We start from the raw sequence: 23,464 nt of genomic DNA on the forward strand, positions 1-23,464 counted from the left end.
TAGTAAAAATTCCCAGTTTTAGGTCAGTTAGGATCACCACTTTATTTTAAGAATGTGAAATGTCAGAATAACAGTAGAGAGTGATTTATTTCAGCTTTTATTTATTTCATCACATTCCCAGTGGGTCAGAAGTTGACATACACTCAATTAGTATTTGAGAGCATTGCCTTTAAATTGTTTAACTTGGGTCAAACATTTTGGGTAGCCTTCCACAAGCTTCCCACAATAAGTTGGGTGAATTTTGGCCCATTCCTCCTGACAGAGCTGGTGTAACTGAGTCAGGTTTGTAGGCCTCCTTGCTCGCACAAGCTTTTTCAGTTCTGCCCACACATTTTCTATAGGATTGAGGTCAGGGCTTTGTGATGGCCACTCCAATACCTTGACTTTGTTGTCCTTAAGCCATTTTGCCACAACTGTATGCTTGGAGTCATTGTCCATTTGGAAGACCCATTTGCGACCAAGCTTTAACTTCCTGACTGATGTCTCGAGATGTTGCTTCAATATATCCACATAATTTTCCTTCCTCATGATGCCATCTATTTTGTGAAGTGCACCAGTCCCTCCTGCAGCAAAGCACCCCCACATCATGATGCTGCCACCCCTGTGCTTCACGGTTGGGATGGTGTTCTTCGGCTTGCAAGCGACCCCCTTTTTCCTCCAAACATAACGATGGTCATTATGGCCAAACAGTTCTATTTTTGTTTCATCAGACCAGAGGACATTTCTCCAAAAAGTACGATTTTCGCACCAAAGTACGTTCATCTCTAGGAGACAGAACGCGTCTCCTTCCTGAGCGGTATGACGGCTGCGTGGTCCCATGGTGTTTATACTTGCGTACTGTTGTTTGTACAGATGAACGTGGTACCTTCAGGCGTTTGGAAATTGCTCCCAAGGATTAACCAGATTTGTGGAGGTCTACAAATGTTTTTTTGAGGTCTTGGCTGATTTTCTTTTGATTTTCCCATGATGTCAAGCAAAGAGGCACTGAGTTTGAAAGTAGGCCTTGAAATACATCCACAGGTACACCTGCAATTGACACAAATGATGTCAATTAGCCTATCAGAAGCTTCTAAAGCCATGACATCATTTTCTGGAATTTTCCAAGCTGTTTAAAGGCACAGTCAACTTAGTGTATGTCAACTTCTGACCCACTGGAATTGTGATACAGTGAAATAATCTGTAAACAATTGTTGGAAAAATTACTTGTGTCATGCACAAAGTAGATGTCCTAACCGACTTGCCAAAACTATAGTTTGTTAACAATACATTTGTGGTGTGGTTGAAAAATGAGTTTTAATGACTCCAACCTAAGTGAATGTAAACTTCAGACTTCAACTGTATGTGATGTAGTATGCAATTTTCTGGGATCACTTTTGGCTCATGAGTGCTACTTTCAGAACTTCTGGCTAAAAAGTATACAAAAGCACCAAATAATCTCTTTTTAAAGAGGTTTCTGCAGCCAGATAAAGTATCATGCAGAGGATTTGAAAGTCACCCATTAATGTCTAGACTAGGGTTGAATGGCAGGAACCTGGTTATTGAGATTTACCGCCCAAAACCACTCCCTTTTCCCGGGATAAATAACAGAGAAACCAGTAAATTATAAGAAATTATTTATATGAACAGCATGATGTGAAATGGAACTCTACAATTATATGCAATGTCTAAATCTGGATTCTCTACGGCTTTCCCTCTGGTCACTGCATGATGAATCATCAACGCTCAGGGTGGGGACCGACAGCCCATCTCAGTATGTAGACCTATCATCTCATCATAGTAACTTTTTTTTTAAATTGTGACCGGTAGACCTACATTTGCTGCAGCATAGCCTATGCTAAAGTAATATAAAGACTGAATGCACGTCTGGCTTTCAGGGGTCACCTTATTTTTTAATTGTAACGTTTTTTTATTTTATTGCAGCTGCAGAGTTTTAAAACACTCCTATATCATTGCTTTAAATCATTGCACGAGCGAACACTCTCGCAGTCTTTCTCTCGCTCCATCAATTCCATTCAAATTGCATCCAAAATAGATAATCGTCTTCAAGATTGATATATAGGCCTATATATAGATGTCCTAGCCTACTTCTTTCAGGTAATACATTCAATGCACTATTAGCCTTCTATTTAGCTAATGAAGGAGGGGTTATGCATAATAAGCTTCTAACTTATAGCCTCTGTCTCTTGCGCAATACGCACGCACCTGTGTTCCGCTGGCCTCTCTCCTTTAAAAACGCTCCTTAGCTCTTGTAGTCCCATGCAGGAAAATCTAGACTAGAATAGCTTGCTGGACATAATTTGTTTTTAGCATTTCTTATACCAATAGACTTCGAAGAGGGACGCAAGCTCTTGTTTGCTTAATGTGAAATGCAGCAGCCAATAGAACTCACTGGTAGTTTGAAAGAAGAGCGAATGCGCAATGGCGGTAGGCTATAGCATCAAGGATCTCTCTGTACTTTGTTCCGTTCATCTTTCCCTCGATCCTGACTAGTCTCCCAGTCCCTGCCGCTGAAAAACATCCCCACAGCATGATGCTGCCACCACTATGCTTCACCGTAGGGATGGTGCCAGGTTTCCTCCAGACGTGACACTTAGAATTCAGGCCAAGGAGTTCAATCTTGGTTTCATCAGACCAGAGAATCTTGTTTCTCATGGTCTGAGAGTCCTTTAGGTGCCTTTTGGCAAACCAAGCGGGATGTCATGTGCCTTTTTTACTGAGGAGTGGCCTGATTTGGTGGAGTGCTGCAGAGATGGTTGTCCTTCTGGAAGGTTCTCCCATCTCCACAGAGGAACTCTGGAGCTCTGTCAGAGTGGCCATCGGGTTCTTGGTCACCTCCCTGACCAAAGCCCTTCTACCCCGATTGCTCAGTTTGGCCGGGGGGCCAGCTCTAGGAAGAGTCTTGGTGGTTCCAAACTTATTCCATTTAAGAATGATGGAGGCCACTGTGTTCTTGGGGACCTTCAATGCTGCAGAAATGTTTTGGTACCCTTCCCCAGATCTGTGCCTCGACACAATCCCGTCTTGGAGCTCTACGGACAATTCCTTCGACCTTATGGCTTGGTTCTTGCTCTGACATGCACTGTCAACTGTGGGACCTTTATATAGACAGGTGTGTGCCTTTTCCAAATCATGTCCACTCAATTGAATCTACCACAGGTGGACTCCAATCAAGTTGTAGAAACATCTCAAGGATGATCAATGGAAACATGATGCACCTGAGCTCAATTTAGAGTTTCATAGCAAAGGGTCTGAGTACTTATTTTACATTTGTAGTCATTTAGCAGACGCTCTTATCCAGAGCGACTTACAGTTAGTGCATACATTTTGTTTTCATACTGGCCCCCTGTGGGAATCGAACCCACAACCCTGGCGTTGCAAGCGCCATGCTCTACCAATTGAGCTACATGAGGCCTATGTTAATAAGGTATTTCAGTTTTTTATATTTAATACATTTGCTAAAATGTCTTAATACCTGTTTTCGCTTTGTCATTATTGGGTATTGTGTGTAGATTGATGAGGGGGAAAAAACTATTTAATACATTTTAGAATAAGTCTAACAAAATGTGGAAAAAGTCAAGGGGTCTGAATACTTTCAAAATGCACTGTATATGCTTTTGAATGATACTTCCGGTTTTGGCGGGAAATACCGGGTTATCCGGGAGAGGTGATTTATTCTCGGGATGGAACATTTTGTAAAATACCGGGAAAATTCTAAACCCTAGTCTAGACCCATTACATATTCTCCACTGATCTGCTAGACTACTGCTCTACCTTTTCATTTGAACCCCTTCCCATTCCCAACTTCCCACCACATTGACCATTCCCTGCTGCGGTGCAGACACAATTCTGTGCTCTCTGGACTCGATTGCGTAATAGAAGCTTGGAAGAGTGGCTGGACTATGAGGTCACTGACTGGACTACTAGACCATGTGACCTGGTTGGCGTTGGCGGGAGTCCGGGTGGGGTCATGCGAAGCGGTTTCTTGGCAGAGCTAGAGATGCCGAGGATTTTAATGATTAGGAAATAGGATTTGTATTTGTCTTGTCAAGGCTGCTTAGCCGAGCAGCCAGTTAGTAGCTGGTTAGTAGCGTTTACAGATGCTCATTGTTTTGCTGATTCCTTGACCCTTGAGTGCACTTCCAGCTCTAGTGTATATCCTGTGCCCAGTAGATGGCGGGGAGAAGTCAAATTAGCCCAGTGTTTTGGCCAGAAGAAATGGATAACCTGACCAGGGGTCAGTTGTCTGTGTGTCTGTACCCATCTTTCTGCCTGTGTAATGGGGGGATGTCATCTAGGGAAAGCTCCTTACTCCAGACAGATTTAATTTTGTGATGGTGTGTTTTGACTCACACACAGAAGGTGCAATAATCCTCCCTAAATATTGACACTGAAGTCCCACTGGAGGTCCTAGTAGTGTCTGTCTGTCTTATTGACTGTGTTTGTCTTGGGCTTAGCCAGAGGAAATGACCAGGTTCATAATGACATTGGCCCATCTTTTTGTTCTGAGTGACTTAACCTGGATCCTGTGAACTCCTGGTATTGTCCTGGAGGCATTATCCTAATTACAGTCTTTAAAGCAGCGCTGATTGTGTTTGACTCCCTTTGCATCTTGGTTACTTGGCAGGCAGCCTCTAGCTTTGCTTTGAAACTACCAGACGCCAAACAACCCTACAGAGACCTGATGCATGGGGGCTTTTCACAAGGCTCCGGTTCATTATTATAATACTTCTTTTTGCATCTCGTTTTGAAGGGAAACAATGGAGGTAATCCTGAAGAACTTGCTGGGTCAGCAGCTTTGCTCTAACTTCCAGGTTGTTGTAATAGCAGTAGTAGTAGTAGTGTGCAGCAGAGTTGTGGTATGTCCAACACTCTCTGGAGCCTGATCTTAGTAATGGAGAACCCCGAGCTGAGAGAGGTTAAGTAGTCCTGTCCCAGATAGGATGGGGAATTTCAGTAAGATAAGATACAAATCACAATTTTCCTTTTGCTTTAGGTGGCCGCAGATTTGGTTTGTGGAAGCATATTGGTTTTCTGAGAGTGTGTTTTCCCCACTCTGGTTAGTGGGCAGTTTTCCAACGTAGATTTTCTGCACATGGAAATGTGTCATGACTTATCTAATTGCGTAGTTTCAGTCTTACTGTGTATCAATCTGAATTTACAGCGGTTGCTTTGGCTCTACTCATCTGTGTATTGAAGAGTTATGTTACATGTTGTCCATAAAAATGTCATACTATTCATTTCAAGGGAGCTCCATGAACAAAGGCCATTCCATACTTTGTGACAAAAGCAGACATGTTTTTCTCAGTGACTGGGACATGCTAGCTGAATAGCATTCTTTTGAATCCTTTCAGAGTACTGTGTATATATAGGGTATTAACAGAAACCTACAGTGAGCCCTGACTACTTTTTTTTGCTCTTGTTTTTGTAACCATCTTGACTTGGCAAGGAAGAGCACACTCAATTTGGAACTGTGATTCTCTAGATTCCTGTCACTGCTCCATGTTATGGGAACTAAAGGCAAGATACTCTCCTTGAGACAAAAGAGTAACACTGTGTAACAACTAGGAAAACATTTTGTTCCTCCCTGCTACATTACAAAGTATATCTATATATTGTGAGGTGTAAAGGCTATGACCCTGCTACCAGCATGCTTGTAATACTAATAGTAATATTCCCTGTCTGCCACCCGATACCCACACGTGATCCGATCTGCTGCGACCTTGAAATACCCAGAATACCACGGTTCACATATTGTTCGACTATCTCGGGGACCTCCCAGACTGGCTTGTCTTCCCCGGACAGGAGCTTCCCATCAGAGCCTATCTCTACTGTAAACAGCCCAATGGGCCTCTCTGTTGGCTGGCTGGCTGTAAGCTTGCGTTAAATGATTCCTGTACTAGGTGTGTGGTGCACATCCAGTGCAGTACTGTACTCAGTAGCCTCAATAATGCATGGCTCTGTTGGCATAATATGCCAGCGGAACAACTCCACCAATCACCAGCTGACTGCCATAATGAATGAGGCATATAAAAAGAGACAGTTTCATGGAGGTCTTATTGAGTTATGCTGGGAGGGTTGGAGCTCTCGTGGTGTAAATAAGGATATGGTTTAATGACGCTCCCCAGTAGCCAATATCCAGACTGCAATTCGCCGTAGAGGAGATTGAGACTGACTCAAAATCAAATCAAAGTTTATTGGTTGCGTACACAGATTTACAGATGTTATCGCAGGTGCAGCGAAATGCTTGTGTGTCTAGCTCCAACAGTGCAGTAATACCTAGCAATAAAAAAAACAATACACACAAAAAAAAAGAAATTAGGAAATTATTAAGAAATATACTCACCATTACCAAATGACACCCTATTCCCTATTTAGTATACTACTTTTGACCAGGGCCCATGGAGCACTTTGGTGTACTATATAGGGCACTATACTATGTATTGCACTATATAGGGAATAGGGTGTCATTTGGGTCCCATACCTCAACATGCTCCTGTTCTGTCTAGGCCACACTGGGACTGGCTCTACTGTAGCTTTCAGACCAGATGACAGCAGCAGTGGAGGATTGAAGAAGCAGTAAAAGTCCTTGTGACATCCCTGTTTCCCCAAAGTCCCCAACAGCACCCCCTCATTATACCTCAGCCCGTTGTCTTATCTCAGCCTGTGGCAGCCCTGTGAGCTCTCAGCCCGGCTACGGCTCAGGTGCTTAAACACCTTGTTTGGCTAAACAGGCTCCTTCATGTAAAAATGGATCAGAAACTGCCTCCCCTTGCATTCCTCTGGTGGTTGGCCTGTCATGAGGCCATAACTATTTTGTGCACTTTTACATTTCACTCCTGATGCCCAGGAGCGAGGAGCGTACAGCATTTTCCACTGTTGTGCCGCTGTACGCTCTAGGAATTGTGGGCTTTCTTGGAATTCAAATGTCCTTTTTGGACTTCACTTGAAGATTTAGTGTGTTTGGAGTTGGGGTTTGGATTTTTTATGAGTCTGTACACAAGTCATCACTGAAGTTGTTTGTTGCCTCAAGGCCATATGGAATTGACTCAGTGTTTGTGACTGTCTTTGGAATGGTCCATCTGGCATGCGTGGGTGTGTTTTAAGTGTGTGTGTGTGTGTGTTAGCCTACTGTTTTAGTATCTTCAGTTAATATTTATATAGCCATACTGTGTATCATGTCTGCTTGGTGGGTTCTGTGCAAGCATGTGTGCTTGTGTGTATTATTGCCTCTGTCTACTGTGCCGATGGTGTGGGGATGCCATCGGTTGGGTCATGTGTACACAACTACACACACATGTCCACATGTACACTACCAGTCAAAAGTTTGGACACACCTACTCATTCAAGGGTTTTTCTTTATTTTTACAATTTTTTACATTGTAGAATAATAGTGAAGACATCAAAACTATGAAATAACACATATGGAATCATGTAGTAACTAAAAAAGTGTTAAACAAATCAAAATATATTTTATATTTGACATTCTTCAAATAGCCACCCTTTGCCTTGATGACCGCTTTGCACACTCTTGGCATTCTATCAACCAGCTTCATGAGGTAGTCACCTGGAATCCATTTCAATTAATGGGGGGGGGGGGGGTATACAGAAGATAGCTCTATTTGGTAAAATACCAAGTCTGTATTATGGCAAGAACAGCTCAAATAAGCAAAGAGAAACAACAGTCCATCATTACTTTAAGACATGAAGGTCAGTCAATACGGAAAACTTTGAAGGTTTCTTCAAATGCAGTCGCAAAAACCATTAAGTGTTATGATGAAACTGGCTCTCATGAGGACCGCCACAGGAATGGAAGACCCAGAGTTACCTCTGCTACAGAGGATAAGTTCAATAGAGTTACCAGCCTCAGAAATTGCAGCCCAAATAAATGCTTCACAGAGTTCAAGTAACAGACACATCTCAACATCAACTGTTCAGAGGGGACTGTGTGAATCAGGCCTTCATGGTCGAATTGCTGCAAAGAAACCACTACTAAAGGACACCAATAAGAAGAAGAGACCTGCTTGGGCCAAGAAACACGAACAATGGACATTAGACCGGTTAAAATGTGTAATTTGGTCTGGAGTCTAAATTGGAGATTTTGGGTTCCAACCACCGTGTCTTTGTGAGACGCAGTGTGGGTGAACGGATGATCTCCGCATGTGTAGTTTACATTTTAGTCATTTAGCAGATGCTCTTATTCAGAGCGACTTACAGTTAGTGAACCCACAACTCTGGCGTTGCAAACGCCATGCTCTACCAACTGAGCTACACAGGACTGTTCCCACTGTAAAGCATGGAGGAGGAGGTGTTATGGTGTGGGGGTGCTTTGCTGGTGACACTGTCTGTGATTTTATTTAGAATTCAAGGCACACTTAACCAGCATGGCTACCACAGCATTCTGCACCGATACGCCATCCCATCTGGTTTGGGCTTAGTGGGACTATCCATTTGTTTTTCAACCCAACACACCTCCAGGCTGTGTAAGGGCTATTTTACCAAGAAGGAGAGTGATGGAGTGCTGCATCAGATGACCTGGCCTCCACAATCTCCCGACCTCAACCCAGTTGAGATGGTTTGGGATGAGTCGGACCGCAGAGTGAAGGAAAAGCAGCCAACAAGTGCTCAGCATATGCAGGAACTCCTTCAAGACTGTTGGAAAAGCCTTCCAGGTGAAGCTGGTTGAGAGAATGTCAAGAGTGTGCAAAGCTATCAGCAAGGCAAAGGGTGGCTATTTGAAGAATGTCAAATATAAAATATATTTTGATTTGTTTAACACTTTCTTGGTTACTACATGATTCCATATGTGTTATTTCATAGTTTTGATGTCTTCACTATTATTCTACAATGTAGAAAATAGTAGAAATAAACAAAAACCCTTGAATGAGTAGGTGAGTCCAAATTTTTGACTGGTACTGTATGTATCAGAGCAGCGTATTGGGTGACCAGATTGTGTGTGTTCCTGCAGGAGGAATGCCAGCTCCTGAGCAGAGCCCATCGACGGAGGAGGTGCTTCTGGTGACCATCAGAGAGGGAGCCCAACACACCATCCGAAACATGGAGGCTGACAGCACCGCCAACAACATCCTGGCATCCGTCAAAGAGCAGGTACTGGAAGCTCCATAACACACATCTTACTGTATCACTGCCCAAATACCTCTTGTCACACCTGTGTGCCAAAGAGCAGGTACACAAACCTCTGTTACACCTCTCATTACCTCTCATATTGTATCACTGCTCGAGAGCAGGTAGTCATGCTGTACTTTCTCTGCACTCTTAACACCCACACTGTATGAACACTGTTACTATCTCGTTAAGCTACTAAAGGACTGGCCCCGATTTACTGTAGAAAATGCCTTTTTGGCAAAACGAGGCAGTATTTACTTTTTTGAGAACACAGAGAAATAGCTAAGAATGCTCTGACCTTTGACCATTGGCAGGTGGTCCTAGCTGGCGGTAGGTTGTAAATGGTGACTAAGTTGTGCCCAGCCGTGCAGTGCGTTCACAATCAAGAGATCCATCTAGTGCAAACAGAGAGATGAGCCATCTGTATAAGGACACGCTCTGACTCACACCCCTCCCTCCCTCGCTCGCTCCATCCCTCGCGCCGTCCATGGCAGCGCTCCACACTCCCGTTGTTTACCCAAGTCAACAGGAAGGAGGGTTCAATTGGAGAGCACCTGTCAATGTCACTTCTTTCCCCCATAGTGCTCCTCTGTTCTGCCGCTCCTCCTTGGAGTCAGTCAGGACAGGCAGGCAGTAAGTCAGTCAGGGGAGACAGCGAGTGAGAAAGAGAGGGGAGAGAGAGTAGCCGGGGTGAGACATGCCTCGGAGGGAATTCTTGTTTGGGATTGGGGAGAGTGTAAATTAATCCGTCCTCACAGTGTTGAAAGGGAGTTGGAGAGACTGGAGTTAAGGGGAGAGAGACGGAGGCAAGGAGGGAGGAAGCCGGGTGCCTTGGATGTCACAGTCGTTGCTGGGATAGTAGTTATTTTCCTGGTTCTGCACGAGTCTTTCCTGTGATTGTGGGGAAACAGACCTTCGAGGGATCTTGCCTGCTGTAAACATGCTAGCCTGCGCCTGTGGACAGGCTTATGATGAGTCCTTGCCTGGTGAGTCCATATGCTAGAAATCCCCCCCTCTCTCTTTCTCTTAAAACTTCTCCCTGTACTTCTTCATCCCACTCTGCCCGAACAAGGACAGTCTGGCCAAGATTTTTTTGAGTGCATTCGTTGTTCATTTGCAGTTGTGCCTCCTCTGCTCCTGACTGCTAATGAACCAGAGAGTGTGTTTGGTGTTAATGTGAGGGTTTTTGGGCTGTCAGACTTGAAGTGCTAGTTATTACCGGGGTTGCGTCCCAAATAGCCCATAGGACTCTGGTGTAAAGTAGTGCACTACATATGGAATAGGGTACTATTTGGGACACAGCCGGGCTTTGCTGCTCCCTCGTTAGTGTACTTTGACCCGCCATCGGTGGGACACATTCATAATGGCTTATTACAACCTACCTCTTTTTGCTCCGCTCTTTCACACTCATCTCACTCAGAGACTTTAGGAGATTTCTTCTCTCCTTACACACTCAAACAGTTTTTCTAATTAACTTTACACGCGCTCTCTCTCTTTCTCATATTTATTATCGTGCTAAAATTGTATTTAGACGAAGGGGTGTTTTGGAGATAATCTAAGACCTACTTTTTAAAATCAATTTCATCTAGAGTGGAATGGAACTGGAGACTGGAGGGAAGCCACAGTATGTCACTCAGCCAGTCAACGTCTCCTTTTCTGTGAATTCAGCAATAATGAGAAAGCCTTTGTCTCTGAATGCTTTTTCTGCCACATTATTGTTATCCCTGTGAATACGTAATAAGCACTGGAGCACGGTATTGTGGCCTTAAGACAATAACACAGTCATTATATGAAATGAAACATATAAAACGTCTCTCTGCATACATCTGTGATCACTCTGTTTTAGTTAGACACAGTGAATCCGCACAGGGAAATGTTAGTCTACCCTTAAATTAGTAAATGCAAAATGGAAAATGTGGGAGAATGTGTGAGAAAAGAAGGGTACTCCTACTCCAATGTGATGTGTAGGGGAAAGTTGGCTGATTCAGTGTAACCATCTACTAGGGGATGTTGTACATGGCTGAAGGGTAGAATAATCCCCTGCAATAATGAAAAGCAGGAAAAGAGGAGGAAGTTTCTGTATGCTTTCATCCAGACTCCTCCTCTCCGGGTGTAACCAAGTCAACAACCAGAGAGGAATTCTTCAAGCTGTAATGTAGCCTAGCCGTTTACAACTGGGCCTATTTGAAGCTGCTTGGAAACGACTGTCTGATAAGGATGGAGTGGGGTCAAAGGGACGTAGGGAAGTCCCTCTTATAGCCTGTCCTGTTGGGGCCCAGCCTAGCCTCTAGACTTCCATTAGCCCTGGTCTATGGGTCCTGGTCAAAGGTTGTGCACTACATGGGGAATAAGGTGCCATTTGGGACGCATACCATGACGCAGACCATGCCTCAGTAGTGTCCCCACTGAATACTGAGTGGTGTGGTGCCATTCACAGGAGACAAAGAGACAGTTGAGCTGAGCATGCATTATAATACCCCCTCTCCCTCCCGTCGCGTGCTAATGAATATGAGGGGAAGGCAGGTCCACTAACGAGCTCTCTGTTGATCACGCTGTGCCCCTGCGTGCTTCCTGTGGGGTCTCCCGGGGGAGGGGTGAACGCTAGCCAAGGAGACCACCAAAATTTTTATTTTTATTTTATTTTTATTTTTTATGCCATTTAGCAGACGCTTTTATCCAAAGCGACTTACAGTCATGCGTGCATACATTTTTTTTGTGTATGGGTGGTCCCGGGGATCGAACCCACTACCTTGGCGTTACAAGCGCCGTGCTCTACCAGCTGAGCTACAGAGGACCACAAACATTATTGTGTGTGTGTGTGTGTGTGTGTGTGGTTTAAATGGTTTCTTTGTTTTCCAAGGCATATAATTTTTCATCCTCTGGATTCTAATGTACACACACATCTTAGTCATGCTCGCTCCTCGGCTCCATGCAGGATAGCGGCTGCCTGTCGGCGGGGGGAGAGAGCGGAAGGCATGTTAGGCGGTGTGCCTGATTACGTCGCTAGTGCCTCTGACAGCTCACCGGTAAAGCAGAAGGTGAGCCGTATAGCTGGCTGCTTCTCACAGCCCGACGCGTCGGATTATTGACTTAACCCTTGAAATGTCACGACGAAGTCTTCCGTTTTCTAAACGGAATAGAGTGGAGGGTTTTTCAGCAGACTTTCTATGTGGAGGTTGTGTGTGTGTGGTGAGGTTAGAGGTCAGACGTTAATGTTCTTATCTCTCTGTAGGGAGAGCGAGATAAGACCACTCTCTGTAGTGGCTCCAGGAGCAGTATGTCCTGAATAAAAACCTAAATAGCACCTCAGTAGTGCACTAGCTACAGTGCCTTTGGAAAGTATTCAGACACCTTCCCTTTTTCCACATTGTTACATTACAACCTCATTCTAAAATGGATTAAATTAAACATTTTCCTCATAAATCTACACACAATACCCCATAATGACAAAGCAAAAACAGGTTTTTATAAATGTTTGCAAATATATTAAAAACAAAAAAACGATACCTTATTTACATAAGTCTTCAGACTCTTGGCTATGAGATTTGAAATTGAGCTCAGATGCATCTTGTTTCCATTGATCATCCTTGAGATGTTTCTTCAACTTGAATGGAGTCCACCTGTGGTAAATTCAATTGATTGGACATTATTTGGAAAGGCACACACCTGTCTAGATAAGGTCCCACAGTTGACAGTGCATGTCAGAGCAAAAACTAAGCCATAAGGTCGAAGGAATTGTCCGTAGAGCTCCGAGACGGGATTGTGTTGAGGCACAGATCTGGGGAAGGGTACCAAAATATGTCTGCAGCATTGAAGGTCCCCAAGAACACCGTTGCCTCCATCATTCTTAAATGGAAGAAGTTTGGATCCACCAAGACTCTTCCTAGAGCTGGCCGCCCAGCAAAACTGAGCAATCGGGGGGGAGAAGGGCCTCAGTCACGGAGGTGACCAAGAACCTGATGGTCACTCTGACAGAGCTCCAGAGTTCCTCTGTTCCAGAAGGACAACCATCTCTGCAGCACTCCAACTTTATGGTAAAGTGGCCAGACGGAAGCCACTCCTTAGTAAAAGGCACATGACAGCCCGCTTGGAGTTTGACAAAAGGCACCTAAAGGACTCTGACCATGAGAAACAAGATTCTCTGGTCTAATTTAACCAAGATTGAACTCTTTGGCCTGAATGCCAAGCGTCATGTCTGAAGGAAACCTGGCACCATACCCATGGTGAAGCGTAGTGGTGGCAGCATCATGCTGTGGGGATGTTTTTCAGCGGCAGGGACTAGGAGACTAGTCAGTATCGAGGGAAAGATGAACAGAGATTCTTGATGAAAACCTGCTCCAGTGCGCTCAGGACCTCAGATTGGGGCGAAGGTTCACCTTCTAACAGGACAACGACCCTAAGCACACAGCCAAGACAATGCAAGAGTGGCTTCGGGACAAGTCTCTGAATGTCCTTGAGTGGCCCAGCCAGAGCCCGGACTTGAACACGATTGAACATCTCTGGAGAGACCTGAAAATAGCTGTGCAGTGACGCTCCCATCCAACCTGACAGAGCTTGAGAGGATCTGCAGAGAAGAATGGGAGAAACTCCCAAAATGCAGGTGTGCCAAGCTTGTAGCGTCATACCCAAGAAGACTCGAGGCTGTATCGCTACCAAAGGTGCTTCAACAATGTACTGAGTAAAGGGTCTGAATACGTATGAAAAATATATGCACTCACTAATTGTAAGTCGCTCTGGATAAGAGCGTCTGCTAAATGACTACAAATGTAAAAATGTAAATGTGATATTTCCATTTTTTTAAATACATTTGCAAACATTTAAAAAATCTGTTTTTGCTTTGTCATTATGGGGTATTGTGTGTAGATAAAATATATATATTTACAATATAAGGCTGTAATGTAACAAAATGTGGAAAAAGTCAAGGGGTCTGAATACTTTCCGAATGGAATAGGGTGCCATTTGGGACGCAGCCTACACACTCTGTATGGCTCGCTGACAACACTACACTTCACACACAGGAAATATTAGCCGGTGTTAATACGCCATCAGTCCAACTACAAATCCCATTTCTGATACACACCCCTCGCTCGCTGTCAGCTCACGCGCAACCTTCTGATAGGGCTGTAACTCTGAACTGTGTGTGTGGCTGCTAGCCTGCTAACTGTGGTCAACAGTGGTTACGTAACAGCTGACAGGGGAGTTCTTGTCCATTTCACACAGGCTTCTTCCCTCAGGTCAACTCAACTGAAACCGCTAATCCCACTCTGTGTGTGCGTCCCAAATGGCACCATATTCCCTATAAAGTACACTACTTTTGACTAGAGCGTAGTGCATAGGGTGCCATTTGGGACATAGACTGTGACTCCGGTGTTTAGACAATCTTAAGCTCTTTGTGTATTAAATAAGGAAACCAAGAACCCCCCCTTCCCTCCATCCCTCTATCCTTCCCTACGTCCAGTGCCATTACTCTTCGGGGACGTTGGATGTATTTACTGTGATAAGAGGATCAGTCACAGGGAAAAGAGGCTAGGTGGATAAGTAGCTCATTGTGCTTTCTCCCTTCGGTGATGGTGAGTGGAAGCTTTGACTTCAGTCCACCATGGTTGTTTCACTCATATGGTGTAAGTGGCGTAACTGGTTTGGGTTATATTCATTAGTGCACACCATTTTCAAAACGTAGCAAAATGTTTCATAACGAAAAAGGAAAATGAGTGTTTCTTATTGGACAAGTTCATGTAGATCTTTTCCATGTTTCAGTCAATTTTCTTCCATTTGGTGCCTAATGAATACAACCCTGGTCTTGTGTGTTGATGTGTTTCGATGCTGCTCTCTCAGCCTTGCCAGTCCTGGGGCAGAGTGCCCCTGGTGAACAGTTGTAATGTGCCCAGGCATGCCTAACGGCACCACTGAGACTGGCAGAATGGGCCTCTCAGGCACTGCACCACATGATTTCCCAACTCATCGCCTCTTAGAAAACACAGCCGTGGAATGTTCCTACTTTGCTTTTTTAGAGTCCATTACACATGAAGAATCTGTCTGCTGAATTGCTTTCTCTGGCCGACCAGGGCACACTTATTATGACCCTGCCTACGTCTGGCTCAGCCTCACACACACACACACACACACACACACACACACACACACACACAGACACACACAAACACACAGACACACACAAACACACACACACACGGCCTGGTGTGTGTTGTAGTAAAGCACTGCTCAGGGGGGTGACCTTGCTGTGCGTGCTAAAAATGTAATTGCTCCTTAAGCAATGAAAAGCAGGCTGATAAATTGCCCTCTTGAGATCACAATGCAATGCTTCCTCCATTCTTTTTTCTGGTAAAATGCTCCAAGTGATCTCTAAGGACTTTTCTTACTTGAAGCTGGAGAAGTTAAAGAAATATAATAATTTGGCAGTTGACTAAAAGGCAGGATTTGTCTTTCTACATATGCTGCTGGTGAAAAGCAGGAGAAAGGTTAAAATTGCACTGCTGGCAGACACGGTTCCACCTCTGGAGTTGAACAAAGGTCTTTAATTGGAATCGATTGGTGATTTTCTCCACTAGCTAGCTAGCTCCTAGGCTTATATCCTCTTTCCTCCCTGGTGCTGTTACTGCTGTGACACAGGCAAGGAGAAATCTGGAAGCATAAGCATTCCCGCCTCAATTATAGTCCGAAAAAATGGAAGCCCATCTCGCCGCAATTTTCCTATGGGACTTGAGAGAATTAAATCAAATCAAATTGTATTTGTCACATGCTTCGTAGACAACCGGTGTAGACTAACAGTGAAATGCTTACTTCCGGGTACTTTTTTGACAATGCACAGTTAAAAATAGGATAACAAATGAAATAGAATAGAGAGCAGGGGATAGAGAGAACAGATTAGTTTGCTGCAGACAGTATGCTGTTTAGCAGCAGCATGCCGTCACTGCGGAGACTGACTGACTTGCAGAAGGGAGGGCAAATAATCTGCTGCCAAAGTGACATGATGAAGACCCCAGAGGAGCGGTGTGCACGGGCTCAGTGGGCCGGCCCTGGCACACACAGGCCTGTCTGTTTTTAAACCCAGCCCAGCTCAGGGACAACCCTCTTCTTCCTTCCTAATATCGATCGCTGTTATCATCATCAGTGTCATCAGTAGTAGGCAGGAGGGCATCTGTAGCACCAGCAGCAGCATGACAGAGACCAATGACCAGAGACCAATGACCAGAGACCAATGACCAGAGACCAATGAACAGAGACCAATGACCAGAGACCAATGACCAGAGACCAGCGTGACAAGGACCAGCGCGACAGGGACCAATGAGAGGCTTCTCGCAGCATGGGAGGAGGATGGTATACAGGACTAGGCCTTGGCTGTCCTCACAATTCAGTTTGTCCTCGGAATCCCGAAGGAAGAGCAGAAGGCAGAGTAGCGGGAATAGGCCGACACAGTTCCGGGGTGGATTACCCATGAGCTCTAGCAGCTCTCTGAGGTACCCATCTCTCAGCAGCACAAGGCTCTGACTCTCCCACCAACTAGCACTGAGGTAGGCTGAACTAACACTGCTGGTCGGTAGACTCCATCCATCTCTTTTTCCACTGCAGTAGCAGCCAGGATCTCAAGTTTCTAGATAACTCTCCTCATAGAGAGATCGTGCCTGGAGCCACAACTTGGAAAATACCTAGCTATCGATCTCCCAGAGTACATTTATGTTCGTGAGGCCCAGATGAATGGCAGTGGGGGTATGATTGCCCTTCTTCGGCAGTGTTTGTATCTTTGTTTGGTTCTAAAAGACACACATATTGCCTTTTGTGTTGCTTTCATTCAGCTGCAGAAGGCATCATCCGTAGCCAGTTGCAGCCAGCCAGGCAGAACTACACAACTACCATCAGGCTCAGGGAGGGGAGTGAGCTTGGAGAATATTGGTTGAGTCACAAACTGCACTCTGTGCCCTGGTCAAAAGTAGTGCACTATATAGGGAATGTGGTGCCATTTGGGATGCAAAAGTTGTCTTCTGGAATGTAGTTTACAAAACACAGTATATAGAGAATCTTGTGGTTTTTGGAGAGAAAATGCTATAAAACGGTCCAAATCCTCTCTGTGGTACAATCTCTGTCTTCTTTTTTTTTCCCTCTGTGAAAAATCAGCCATTGTTAAAATGCAAAGTAAGATTAGAGGCATCCTCTTTTAGATGGAGCAGACTGGGTTTACTCTCCCTCTCTCTGTAGTGCACTGTGTAGGGAAGACCCTGGCTGTGACCTGTGAGTTGGAATATGCAAAAAACACATTTCCAATTCAATTGAAATAGGACAAATATAAGCACCCACTTAATAATAATAATGTATTATTATTATTATGTAGGGAATAGGGTGCCATGGCCTTTGGGCCATGGTCAAAGTAGTGCACTATATAGGGAATACGGTGCCATTTGGGATGCAGACAGTCTGGGTTTCAGAGTCTGGTCCAAGTGTTGGTGGAATCCACTGAGCCAGCTTGCTGCTAATGCAGCCCCTTCATTGGTAATCTATGTGAGAAGCTCGAGCACTGAGGACCGTATGTACAGTTTAGAGGAGACCTTTAATGCCATCCCACAGGGCAAACACTGGTTGAATCAACGTTATTTCCACTACGTTGAACCAACGTGGACAAGACGTTGAATTGATGTCTGTGCCCAGTGGGATGCTTTACATAGACTGGCATCAGAGAGCTTTGTTGACACAATATCAGAAGAGATCTGTTGGAGAGTGATTTGTTCTCTACACATGAAAATACTACATATGGAACATAAAGCGATGAATAGCATTCAATAACATTTGATTAAATTCTTCATATTGTTGAGGTTTATAGATTAAGGTATGACCTTTCTAAGTTATGTTTTAAGGGGCCTTGAAATCGGTTCTCTTGTTCGGTGCTTTGATTTTCTTGTTGTCTTTGGTAGCATTGTGTTATGCTTATTGCTTACAAATGCCTGTGACAGCCAACCTGTACCTTGTTCCTCCCACGTCTCAGTGTTTTTCCCAAGGTGATTTTTCTCCTCTCCTCCAGCCCTTCTTTCACCTCTGCTGTTTGTCTCTCTTTCTCTCGCTCTCCTCTCTCTCTTTATTCTCTCCTCACCCCTCTCTCTCTTTTTCTCTCCTCACCTCTCTCTCCCTCCCTCCCTCCCTCCCACATTCAGCTATGTCGTAGGCCTCATCAGAATACGTTAGCAGCCACACACACACTGCTGCTAGAGAGCAGGACTGTCAAGCTCCATTGCCACTTAATGAACAAATATGTTTCCAGAGGATTCCTCAACCCCCGGTAAAGGACATATCCATCGGCCTTAGTAACTTTAAATGAACCTGCAGGCCTTTTGGATGACAAGAGTCTGTGCCCTCTTTTTTTACAGTGCCTGGATCAGAGCAGAGCCCAGTTTGAACACCAAATGGCACCCTATTCCCGGTATAGTGCACTACTTTTGACCAGAGCCCTATGGGCGCTGATCAAAAGTACTGCACACTATAAAAGGAATAGGGTGCCATTTGGGACGCACAACTCTTTCTGAGTGCTGCTGGGCCTGTGCACCATCACATAGAGACTTGGCTGCACAGAGAAGAAGTGAGAAATGAAAAGTCAGATAAGTTCTCTAGTTTTAATTAATAGAGGGATTTGGACGTCCTCTGCTGCCAGGGCTGAAGCACAGATTGCTGTGATATAACTCACTGTGTGTGTTGTCGGGGGGTGGGTAGAGTGCAGTACTCTCTCCTTCACTAAAGTCAGGTAGGAGGTATGTTGAAAAAAGGGACTGCACTTGTTCCCACATTGAAAGGTCTACCATTAGTTTACTATTAATTTAGTAAGTCAACTAGTAGTCTTCTAAAGTACACTATAGCTTCACTTCCAGGTGTACCTCATGTCTGCAGCATTGCTACAATATACCAATGGACTTCCTTTGATTTCCATCATCTTGATTGTTGTAGAAGATGCCTATGAACAACACCCCGCTGTGCTGTAGCAGGAGGTATTGTTTATTCCTGTCAACATGTTGATGATGCTTATTGTTACAGTTGCTCTCCGCATGATCGTCAGTTTGAGATGGTGGCTTTAGAAATTTCAACAAACCCCATTATGATGATGATGGATTCTGATTATATTCTTCTGTCATGGCAATGGGGTAGAAAAGTGTGAAGTACACTAGGATTACAACTGCTGCTACTACGTGGCATGTCAGACCTTGCAAAGGAACTCCAAGAACATCTGTAACACTCAATGCTTTCCGTCACACTACCCATCATGTTACAAACGCATTAGATATGCATTAAAGTGCTGCATAAAATATATTGAAATCCTTGGCTGCTCTGGGATGGTAAAATTGCAGTCACTTGAGGAAGAGATGTGGAGTATGCTGACACATGCCATATGTTGTCATTTCCTGTCTCTGTTCTACAGTAGAGCAGACAGTGAGGACGTGTCTAGGAGAGGGACATGCCACCTCTGTCTCTGCCTCTCATTGGGCCTCCCCAATGCAATCCAATTCCAACTCTATTGTCCCAGCCAGGAGTACAGAAAATACGTGCGTATTCACACTTCACAAAGACCCACAAAACTGTGCTGAGCCAGTCGCCTAGCTCCCGGCACTAACCACATGTTTCTCTCCACCAGACACCGGGGTGAATCCCTGCGTCCTCCCTTCTCACTATCTCTCCAACCTTTCTGTCTCTTCTTCTTGTGTCATTACTGCCTCAATTAAGTGTAAAAATATGTAAGGAGAGTGGAATTTAATGTTTTAAAAGCCCCACAACACTGTGGAGTGGTGTGAGGAGGTTGCTTGGGGCTGTTGGATCAGACATAGTGTGGATCTGGCCCAGGACATGAGGAGCCTGCTGTAGAACATTGGGGCTAGACTATCCCCTTATGGGTTCATATTTGCATGCGCTCGCTGAGATATTTATATCTCGGCATAAGTGCGTGATTAGTATGTCGGAGCTGATGTTTGAGGGCCGACAAAGAGCGCTCCAAAGCCCATCAATTCTGACTTATTCTGGCCCAAGGCGGCCAAGCCAGCGTCACCCAAACTAGCCCTCAGAACATAATGGCTCAATCAGGCCTGGAGAGGAGGACAGCCCGTTGGAGTGGAAGTGATCAGCAGCTTCTAATCAGAGCCCTATAAATCTATATACAGGATGACTCTGCTACAAAAAATACACAGACACAGTTAAGCCTGTATAGCATTGTTGTGACCTCACTGTGCCTGGCCTATAGGGCCAAAGACTATCTTCCTCTCTGGTATGAAGTTACAATGCCAGTGTTGGAGTCTTTCTAATGCTTTATGTGGTTTTGAAAGTGACCGATACCACTTAACTCTTTAATTCCTACTTGTTCAATTTCAGAGAATTTCATTTTCAGCAGAGAATATGACATTTAGTGTTAAGTAGTGTACTATAAAGGCACCTCTCAATGGGACTTCCTGGATAAATAAAGACTAAATTAATACAGAAATAGGGTGCTATTTTAGGATGTCAAGTGTAGACCAGTAGGTGGAGTGAGGGGCTGAGGCTGCAGGACAGACTGAGCAGAGGGCAGGCTTGGAGCTTTGAGTTCCCGTTTTGTCACTTTCCATTAAGCGTCTGCGAGGGGCGTGCAACCTGGGGCATGGCGGAGTGTCATCTGTTTGTACTGGGCCGTCAGGCTCGCAGACTGACACTCATTGTCATGCCGAACAATGAACGGAGCTGAGCAGAGCCTGAATGTTGGTACAGGACGGCCTCCATTGTCTCCAACTCTCTTTCCACTAAGCCTGGCACAGACCGAGGGGGGAAGAGGGCCCCCGCCGCCTCGCCTCTGCCACTCGCCGCAGGAGATCAATAAGCACAGGCCTTGTTTAATGGTCATTACCGCAGCCGTTGTCCTGACGCGTCACATCATTAAGCTGAATAGATGTGTCCCATTCCGCGGCTGACTGAGCCACGCTCGGCAAACACAATTAATTATACATGGAGACCATAGCTAGAGACATTCTATTTAAGGCCTGTAATATACGCTTCTTTTAGGCCGTGTAGTCTTTGCCCTTGTTTCAATAGATCGGCGCTCATCGCGACAAGTAACGGCCTGGTATGAGAAGCTAATTATGAATGTATTTGATCCATATTTGTCATGGGCTTCATACTGTTCATAATAACCAATCCCTGTGGAAATTCCTGTTGAAATGTACAATAGAGAGAGCCTAAAGACATAAAATATTAAAAGATGAGGAGATTGATGTTGAGTAGGATGTTGTAGTTATAGTTAGATGCAGTGGAAGATGCAGTGAGGGGCGGATGAGCTGGCGACCCTTAAGTGTTTGGCTGCAGGGTGGGAGAGGGCCAGTTATTTCCAGTGCCTTCAGAACGTATTCACACCCCTTGACTTTTTCCAAATTTTGTTGTCTTACAAAGTGGAATTAAAATTGATTTCATTGTCCTTTTTTTTAACGATCTACACAAAATACTCTGTCAAAGTGGAAGAAAAATTTGAACATTTGTAAAAGAAAAAATCATGAAAAATACAACACTAATATATCTTGATTAGATAAGTATTGAACCCCCTGAGTCATTACATGTTATAATCACCTTTGGCAGCAATTACAGCTGTGAGTCTTTCTGGGTAAGTCTCTAAGAGCTTTGCACACCTGGATTGTACAACTTTTTTATTTGTTCTTCTAAGATCTGTCAAGTTGGCTGTTGATCATTGCTAGACAGCCATTTTCAAGTCTTGCCATAGCTTTTCAAGGAGATTTAAGTCAAAACTGTAACTAGGCCACTCCGGAACATTCAATGTCATCCTGGTAAGCAACTGCAGTGTGTATTTGGCCTTGTGTTTTAGATTCTTGTCCTGCTGAAAAGGGTATTTGTCTGTTGGAAAGCAGACTGAACCAGGTTTTCCTCTAGGATGTTGCCTGTGCTTAGCTCTATTCCGTTTCTTTTTATCCTAAAAAACTCCCTAGTCCATGCCGATGACAAACATACCCATAACATGATGCAGCCTCTACCATGCTTGAAGATATGAAAGTGGTACTCAGTGATGTGTTGTGTTGGATTCGCCCCAAACATAATGGTTTGTATTCAGGACATAAAGTACTTTTCTTTTTTTTTTTCTGCAAACAGGAATATTTTTATTCTCTACATGCTACCTTCTTTTCACTCTGTCATTTAGGTTAGTATTGTGGCGTAACTACAATGTTGTTGATCCATCCTCAGTTTTCTCCTATCACAGCCATTAAACTATATAACTGTTTTAAAGTCACCATTGGCCTCATGGTGAAATTCCTGAGGGGTTTCCTTCCTCTCCGGCATCTGAGTTAGGAAGGATGCCTGTATCGTTGTAGTGACTGGGTGTATTGATACACCATCAAAAGTGTAATTAACAAATTCACCATACTCAAAGGGTATGGGTAGATGGGTATTTATTTTATTTTTACCCATCTACCAATAGGAGCCCTTCTTTACCAGGCATTGGAAAACCTCCCTGGTCTTTGTGGTTGAATCTGTGTTTGAAATTCACTGCTCAACTGAGGGACCTCAGTTAAACACTATTATTGCACACAGAGTGAGTCCATGCAACTTATTATGTGACTTGTTAAGCACATTTTTACTCCTGAACTTATTTAGGCTTGCCATAACAAAGGGGTTGAATACTTATTGACTCAAGACATTTCAGCTTTTCATTTTTAAACATTAAAAAAAACATAATTCCACTTTGACATTATGGGGTATTGTTTGTGTGTGTGTGTGTGTGTGTGTGTGTGTAGGCCAGTGACACACTATACATTTCATCAATTTAAAATTCAGGCTGTAACACAACAAAATGTGTGAATACTTTCTGAAGGCACTGTAGTACCCGGCTCAGGCAAGAAAGACCTGGAGAGGGAGAGGCCGAGGGTAGTTTGCTCTGCCTCCATACATGAAGCACTGGATCTCCTCCGTACAGGCAGGCAGCCCCAGTGGAGGTGGGGATGGGGAATAGAGCGTGGGTAGGACAGGCTTGGAGCTGGTCCTATAGTCGTGTGTATCAAGCCCTTAGCACCTTATGGCAGCAGCAGATGCCCCTCTCTGCCCTGTTTGACCATAAACACAATCTGGATTCTATTTAGACCTGCTGCATTGGAGTTGCTCAGTAGAAAATGCAACACAATATTACCTTGAATGTCATTTATTTAATATATATATATATATATTTTTTTTTTTAAGGAACTCAGTCTGGCTTTCAACTTACTTTTGAAAGTTGTAATAGTAGAATGTACAAAGTGCAATTTCGAAATTTCATCAGTTTTCCTCGTCATGTCAGTCATTGCATACCTTAGAGAGCTATTTAGAACTTGTCAGAAATGTCCAGATCAAC

The 23,464-nt window shown here is 44.3% G+C and overlaps 1 protein-coding gene across 7 annotated transcripts in view; it reads left to right on the forward strand.

Annotated features, from left to right (window-relative positions):
• LOC121536833 (plakophilin-4-like) overlaps positions 1-23,464 on the forward strand; it is a 129,299-nt gene that overhangs the window by 28,359 nt on the left and 77,476 nt on the right. For 6 of the 7 annotated variants that reach the window (XM_045206558.1, XM_045206554.1, XM_045206556.1 and 3 more), the window contains exon 2: positions 8,966-9,105. In XM_045206558.1, the coding sequence (XP_045062493.1) occupies positions 8,971-9,105 (135 nt within the window). In that variant the 5' untranslated portion in view covers positions 8,966-8,970. Of the gene's footprint in view, positions 1-8,965; positions 9,106-9,687; positions 10,110-23,464 lie in introns of those variants that run through there. The other variant, XM_045206557.1, reaches the window with a different exon arrangement.

This window comes from Coregonus clupeaformis, chromosome 23, assembly GCF_020615455.1.
Source record: "Coregonus clupeaformis isolate EN_2021a chromosome 23, ASM2061545v1, whole genome shotgun sequence".
In the NCBI taxonomy this organism is placed as follows: Eukaryota; Metazoa; Chordata; class Actinopteri; order Salmoniformes; family Salmonidae; genus Coregonus; species Coregonus clupeaformis.